We start from the raw sequence: 7,292 nt of genomic DNA on the forward strand, positions 1-7,292 counted from the left end.
CCGTCGCCGCCTCCCGGCGGGCACCAGCTCCGGCGGCTCCGGCCCCTTGAGCTGCGGTCCCTCCTTGGGCTCTGGGCTCAGCCCGCTGCCGTCCGTGGCAGAGTCCGCAGCCTTGGACTGCACCCAGATCATGCGGGAGAGGCTGGGCACGGCGCTGAGGCGCTTCACCACACCGTTCTCAGCCACCGGGGCTGGCGGCGGCTCCCCGGGCCCCTCGCCCCATCGGGGGCCCAGCTCACCCCGCAGCAGCGCGTGGCTCTTGGCGGGGCCCAGGCTGAGCGGGGCCAGGGCCAGGTCTATGTCCTGCAGGTCGGAGGAACCGTTGAGGTGGGAGAGCAGGTTCTTCTGCTCCAGGACAGCTGCCTTCTTGGGGAAGTCGTTGACATCCAGGTTGAGGTCGTAGACACTGAAGCTGGCCCGGATGGAGTCCTTGATGGTGTTCTTGATCTCCTGCAGCCGGCTGCTGAGGAAGCTGTTCACCCGCTCCAGCTCCAGCTCCGGCCATTCCAGCAGCTTCTCCTCGGCTGGCTCTCTGGCCTGGCTGGCTGCAGGGGCACGCTCTGCCCGCTTCTGGGCCTCCGCCTCCAGCTGGGCTTTCTCCTTCTCCTGCAACACAGGTGCCATGAGGATCGGGTGGCCTGGGCCACAGAGCCACAGGCGCAGGCGACAGGGCTAGCCACGCACCAGCTTTATCAGGCAGCAAACCCAAGGGCTGGCACTCAGCAGGGCCAGCCCATGTCTTCCACAGCCCCCAAACTGTCATGTGTCCTCTGTGGGCACTGCAACAGCTACCACACTGCACACCGGACACTGCTCTGGGCACGAGGCACCAGCACGAGCCATCACGGCACTGCCTCTCCCCGTCACAGATGCACGGTGTTTGTCAGAGATGCGGCACGGAGCAGGTAGGCTAGCGCAGCCCAAAGCGCCCAGGAGGGCTGGGCCACCCTCTGCAGGAACAGAGGCAGGGGAAGCCCTGCACGGAGCCAGGCACCGCTGTCACCTCAGGGGAGAGCGCAGCAAAGGACACAGAGTTCAAGAAACCAGATGGATGTGAGGGAGAGGAGGCAAAGCCCTGCAAGGGGCAGTCTTGCCCTGACTTCTCTCCTGCAGCCTGCCCCAGGCAGCGCTTCCCTCTGCCCAGCCTCACCTTCTTCTTCTGCTTGTGCCGTGCCCGCTTGGCCGCCTTGGCACTGTTCAAGGGCTTGGGCTCTGTGCTGTTGATGTAGTCCAGTAGCTCATCCACGTTGCGGTGGTCCACAGCAGGCTCTCCCGAGCTGCTGTTGTGCCCCAGTTTCTGCGGCAGCTCCTCTTTCCTCTTGGTGAGGCGCGAACGCAGCTTCTCCCGGATCTCAGCGTAGTTGCGGCTCGTGGGAGCGGCTGGGGGCTGCAGAAGGTGAGCGCTGTCAGCCGGGCAGGCACGCAAAGCCAGCGTGACACGCAGGCAGCCCTGGCTCCCCCACCGACCTCCCCAACCAATCCCTTCCCCGAGGTCTCAGCAAGACAAGTCGGCACAGCCCCCACTGAACTCTTTTCCACCACGAAGCCACAGGGTTTGGCTGGTTGCGCCAAGCCCTAGGGCTGGGCAGGCGGCTGCGAGTTGGGAGCAAGGGGACCAGCAGGCTGATGAGGCAGGATGGAAACGAGGGGGGGGATGCACACGCCGGCAGGGAACAGCCATGGCCAGACCTGCCCACCTCCGCGCTCTCGGCACAGACTGTGTAACATCTCACCGCAGAGCGGAGTGCAAGGACTGGGGTGGCTGCAGACCAGCCCCTCACTCACCGCGTTGTGGCCGAAGAACTCACAGTAGCAGCAGTCGCAGAACTTCCCGTCTTTCTGGTTGGTGGAGGAGGAGGTGCAGGAACTGCGCTCCGAGCTGCTGTCCTCGTCCTCCCCAAGTCCCTCGTCTGCCTCGCACGGCTGCGGCGGGTGGCAGCTGGTACCGTTTGGGAATTTGTGCCCTTTGCAAGAGGGGTCCCTGAGGAGAAGGGGAGAAGGGCGAGAGGTGAGCGGAAGCCAGGGGGTCTCAAAAATTGCCCCACACTACACGTGTAGGAACACCCCTCCCAGGGCAGCCTGTGCCCGAGCAGAAGGATTTGCAGGGCAGACAAACCCCCTCCCCTGCACCTTCCTCCTCCGGGGGAGATGCCAGAGGAGCCCACGGCAGAAGACATCCTTAGCTCCTCGCCCCCCAGGGCCTCTGGCAGGCAGGAGGCTGGCGCACCAGAGCTCCAGAAAGCAGTGTCCCCCTGCCAGGCCACAAGCTGATTCCAGGGCAGGGAGCGGTACTCACTGGGGGCAGCAGGTAGCACAGGTGAGAAACGCTGGAACTGCATGCAGCTGCCAGACATCCCCACGTGCAGGCAGGCCCGGCTCCCACAGGCACAGACTACCCAGCTCAGAGACAGGGAGGCCAGGGCATGGCCCACAGCGCCATTCCTCAAGCTCCAGCTCAGGACCTGGCTGGCCCTCCGCAGGGAGCGCTAATCAGCGGAGAGGAACCAGCGCCCGCGACTCAGCGTGCTCTCTTCCAGGGCACAGGCAGCCCAGAGAGGGCCAGGGGAGCAGGTGAGCAGAACCACAAGTCCACAGGCTTCATCTTCTCGAGGACCTTTGCTCAGTGTCACAGCTGCCCGACGGGTCTCACTGACAAAGGTCCTGTTGGCCAACAGCAGGTTGACCGGGCGGTTCCTTTGGGTCTTTTAGCTGGAGGAGGAGCAAGCACAGTCTCTTCTGCACCACAGTACTAAAGGACAACCTCAGGGAGAAGACATGTGGGGAAAGAAAGAGCTCAACCCTCAGAGACCAGGGGTCTGCAGCAGCGGAACTGGCCCGCAAACACAGCAGCTCTCCACACCACCACGCCAGGGCAGTCAGTCCCTCCGCAGGGGAAAGCACATCCACGGAAAGGGGTGGCAGAAAGGGCGCCCAGCGAGGAGAGAGGCTGGAAGCAGGCAGGGCTCCTCTACTCACCTGTTCGTGCTGGGCAGCTGGTGGGAGGCAGGAGGAGGGATGAGCGAAGTACTGCAATGCCCATTGCAGGGATGAGTGCAGCCCGACAGTGGAGGCGGCATCTTCAGCAGCGGCACGTTGGCAGCGGGCAGGTGAGGGCTCTTACACGACCCCGGGCTGTGCGAGACTGTGCCAGCAGGGGGGGACTCGGACACCGGCTTTGGGGCTGCCGCCTGCGCGCTGGGCGCAGGGAAGAGCACAGCCTGCGGGGAGGTGCCCAGCGGGATGTGGGGGGGGGAGCCAAAGGGCCCCGGATGGGCAGGCGTCTGCTTGGAGGGGATCAGCGCTGGCGGCTGGGAGGGGAGGCCGGTGGGACTGTTGGGAGGAGCAGTGAGGTCTGAATGCTGATGATGCTCTGAGGAGTGGAAGGCCTCACCTGCAGAGGGGCAGGAGCAGAGACGGTCAGACACCGGCTGTCCCGTGCGGGCCAGGGCCAGGCTTGGAGCCACCCACCACCTCTGCACAGGCCGCTTCTCCGTGGGACAAACCCTGGCTAGAAGTCATCCCTGCTCGCAAGGGGCCTCGGCAGCACCCCATCTCCCCCGCAGGATTCAGCCCTGCCCCACGGAGAACAGAGCAAGGGGAAGGTGCTGGGGCAGTAAGGGCTGCGTGGGGCAGCAAGGGCTGCATGGGGCAGCGGGCTGGGAAGAGAAGGCCGGCCCTGCCCCTGGGCACGCACCTGGTGGGGTGGCCCTCCGGCACATGCTTTTGAACTGCTTCGGCAGCGTCTTGCAGAAGTCAAGTGAGGTAGGCAGAGGCGAGCCCGGGGCGGCGCTGCTGGAGGTGGGGGAGGCTGCGTGGCTGTAGGGACAGGCCTTGAGCCCCGGCGCCACGGCAGGCGCCTGGCTGGTGCACTCTGGAGGGAGAGCGAGGCCGGGGTGCTTGTCGCCTGGAAGGAAAGTGGAGCTAGGGCCGGCTCCCAGCACCCTCTGCCTTTGCAAAGGGACCCAGGCATCCCTTTGGCACTGGCATTCAGAGGCCCAGCCTGCCTACCCCTGCCCACCAGCTGGGTGCCCACAAGGAAACCACCTAAGCCAAGGACCCGTCAGAAAGCTCTGCTCAACCCCACGGCCGGTTCAACTCACCTAGTGCAGCAGGGGGGGCCCCGAGGGGGCTGCCCTGTGCAGCCCCGTTGGTGTGCTGCGAGTTCCAGAGGCCCGAGAGCTTGTGAGCAGACAAGAAAGAGCTGGGGTCCCAGTCCCCTGAGTTCCCGTGGCACGAGGAGGAAGAGGAGGAGGAGGAGGAGGAAGAAGAGGAGTGGGAGCCACCCCCACAAGACTGTGACTTGCAGGATGTGTGGGATAACGAGACCTGGCAAGGAAAACACAGAGTGAAGCAGCAGTGGGCTGGGAGGGGAGGCCCTTGGCCCCAGGGCATCGGCACCAAGGACACCCCCCCCCCCCCACTGCCCTGAGGCAGGGGCTCAGCACACGGGAGGCACTCCTGTCACTGTCTCGGGGGTGGCAAGCAGCCCGTCCGTCCAACAGCAACACAGCTCCCAGGGCCACACCAGCATGGCCAGACTGTGCAAAGGGCCACACGCCTGCTCTGGTCACGCTCAAACCAGGCCAGGGTTAAATAAAGCCAAGCAGGAGGGAGCTTCTCTTCCCCTGAGCTCCACGCACAAGCAGGCACTTGCCCTGGCACATGCTGCCGCTCCGGGGAGACCTGGCATAATGGCAGGGACCAGCCTTGGGGCTGAGGGGGACGTGGCACAACACACAGTGGAGTGGGGCTGGCAGAGAAGCAGCGGCACTGCCGGCCTCACCAGGCGGGCAGCTCCAACCCAACACAGGCTGCCAGACAAGCCTCCACGGCACCGCGCTCTGCCCCACCATGGTCTCTCCCTGAGGAGCTAGCAGCAGCCCTGAGGAGAGCAGCACAGCTGCAGGGAGCAGCGAGGCTGGGATGTCTGAGGCACTCAGCTCTGAGCAAGGAGAGGACCTGCACACCCAGCCAGCACCACAGGGTGGTCAATGCCACGGCCCTGGAAGCTACAGCCCCGGCCTTTCCAACCCCAGCTCCGTAACTGCTTACCGCCAGGGCCTGCTCCTGTACCGCCCGCCGCTCTTCTTCCTCCACGCTCTTCCGACAGCTCTGGCAGATCCACAGTGGCATTTCTCCCAGGAGGTTCTGCACGAGCGTTGGCACAAAGTCTGGTGGCAGCCTCTCACCCGGGGAAACCAGCCCATTGTGGGACGGCCCTCCCCAGTCCTTGCGCTCCCGGTGACAGAGCAAGCAGCACGTCTGCACTGACTGGTTGGCAGTGGGCAGCACCTGCAGAAGGACACACAGACCACGAGTCACCCCAGGTGTGAGCCACCACATGGCAGGGCCCCAGGTCGGCGCAGGTGTGGGGCAGATGAGGCAGAAAACGAGGCCTCAGGACACTGACACCAAACCAGAGAATTTCTTGTAAGCTATGTGTGGGACTGCACCTTCTCCCACTGGAGGAGAGCAGCCTCGGGCTGCCCAGCTGCTGCCAGCCTGCCATGTGGCAGCCGGGAGCGTTTTGAACCCTTGGGAAGATCACGCCGTGCGAAAGAGCCAGCCCCACCAGCGCACCAGGCTGGGAGGCCACCAGCAGCTCCCACTTGCACCTCCAGTACACTGGGACTGAGGGGACTCACAGGGCAAAGCAAGGCCCACAGAAATCACCACACAGGGATATGAAGGGGGGTCTGGCAGCCACAAGCCCCCTCCTCGTCCACCACAGACCCCCCTACTGCATTACCCAAGAGCCCCGGGCCCTCCCACCCGCCTCTTTGTTCTGCGCAGCCGGCAGCGCAGATGCGCCGGGGTGGGGTGCAGCCCCCGGCACTGCTTTGCGCTCTCCCCGCACGGGGCGGCCAGGCTGGGGCTTCCCACCCAGCGCTGCAGCAGGAGCCGGGCTGCAGCCCGCAGTCTCGCCGGAGGCCTGACAGCCGTGACGAGCCCAGCGCAGCGCGGGCGAGGGGGCCCCCATTGTCTGCCACCGCGACGGGGCCCCACGACAATGAGCCGCACATTGAACTACTGCTGTGAAACAGATGGCGTCTCCCAGGCTCAAGGTGAAGCAAAGGTCAGAGGCCAAGGAGAGCAGAGGGGGGGGGGCACAGCTCCCCTGCCCACCCGCCTGGCCATGGGGAGGAGGGGACTCCTGGGCCACCCTGTCTCAGCAGGGGCAGACGCAGCCACCGTCGCACACAGCAGGCGAGAGGACGGCTCTCCCCAACCCATCCAGCGCATCTGGACCCAGGGCCCACCCCCGGGCTTCCTGCCCGCGACCCGGAGCGGGCAGCAGCAGCCAGGCGCATCGAAGGATGTCAGGCAGCGAGAGGCGCAGGAGCCGGCCCACAGCCTGTTCGGCAGATGCTCGAGCCACCTGCCATCGCCCCATGGCAGGGCTGGACCCTCCCGCAAGAAGGAGCTCTGGGAACACCCCCTGAAGCACACCACGCCACCTGGGCGAGCACGCCTGTCCCCGAGCCCGGGGCTCTGCCCTCCAGAGCACACATGGGTCTCCTGAGCAGACCTGCAAGATCTCCCTGCACACAGGGATGGAGTAAGGGGTGCACAGACCCTGGGGCTGGCAGAGCCCTTTGCTCTCTTGCTGCTGAGTGCTGCTGGTCATGCCAGGGGGAGTAGCATGCAATGGTGGGGTACAGGCTCACTGGCTGATTCACCCTCCCTAGCAAAGGCGGAGATCAGCTTTCCCTAACTGCTGGGAGAGATGAACCCCCAGGATGCTACACACCAGTGGGAGCCCCCAACACCCCAGCCATCTGCCAGAGGCATCCCAAAGTCCCGCTGCAGCTCAACACATCCGCAACCCAAGGCCACAAGCTGGCTCCACCACCCAGCCCAGCAAAGCCAAGGGCAGGCCCTGCTCCACGCACCGATCCCAACCCCCCGTGTGCCCCACCCAGGATGCCGTAAAAAGTGGCTCCCGCATCCCAAGGCAGCCAAGCTCCCCAGAGAAGGGCTTGGGCTTCACCTGCCACCTTCCCCGCTCACCTCAGCGTGGGCACCCCCACACACACACCAAGGTGCACCCCAGCAGCGTGGCTCCACCGGGGCACCCCCACCACCACCCCCGAAGGCGCAGCGGACCCTCCAAAACCGGGAAGAGGGAGATGGGGGGACACCAGGGACTCAAAGGGGGGGTGTGCCCCAGGGATGCTCCGAGGACGGGGTCGGTGCGGAGATGCCCCATCCCCGCACTGACCGAAATCCCCTCAGAGACAGCCCCTTCCCCGCCGCAGGGCCTAACCCGGTACCTGAGCGGTGGCTCTGCC

The 7,292-nt window shown here is 65.4% G+C and overlaps 1 protein-coding gene across 1 annotated transcript in view; it reads right to left on the reverse strand.

Moving 5' to 3' along the window:
- Positions 1-7,292, reverse strand: part of FAM193B (family with sequence similarity 193 member B) — a 12,015-nt gene that overhangs the window by 3,669 nt on the left and 1,054 nt on the right. Inside the window, exons 2-9 of the mRNA XM_019473788.1 lie at positions 7,275-7,287; positions 5,053-5,292; positions 4,101-4,326; positions 3,695-3,904; positions 2,977-3,391; positions 1,786-1,981; positions 1,151-1,387; positions 2-606 (exon numbers count right to left, since the gene is read on the reverse strand). Of these exons, the coding sequence (XP_019329333.1) occupies positions 2-606; positions 1,151-1,387; positions 1,786-1,981; positions 2,977-3,391; positions 3,695-3,904; positions 4,101-4,326; positions 5,053-5,292; positions 7,275-7,287 (2,142 nt within the window). The remainder of the gene's footprint in view (position 1; positions 607-1,150; positions 1,388-1,785; positions 1,982-2,976; positions 3,392-3,694; positions 3,905-4,100; positions 4,327-5,052; positions 5,293-7,274; positions 7,288-7,292) is intronic.

This window comes from Aptenodytes forsteri, unplaced genomic scaffold (assembly GCF_000699145.1).
Source record: "Aptenodytes forsteri isolate BGI_AS27 unplaced genomic scaffold, ASM69914v1 Scaffold54, whole genome shotgun sequence".
NCBI lineage: Eukaryota > Metazoa > Chordata > Aves > Sphenisciformes > Spheniscidae > Aptenodytes > Aptenodytes forsteri.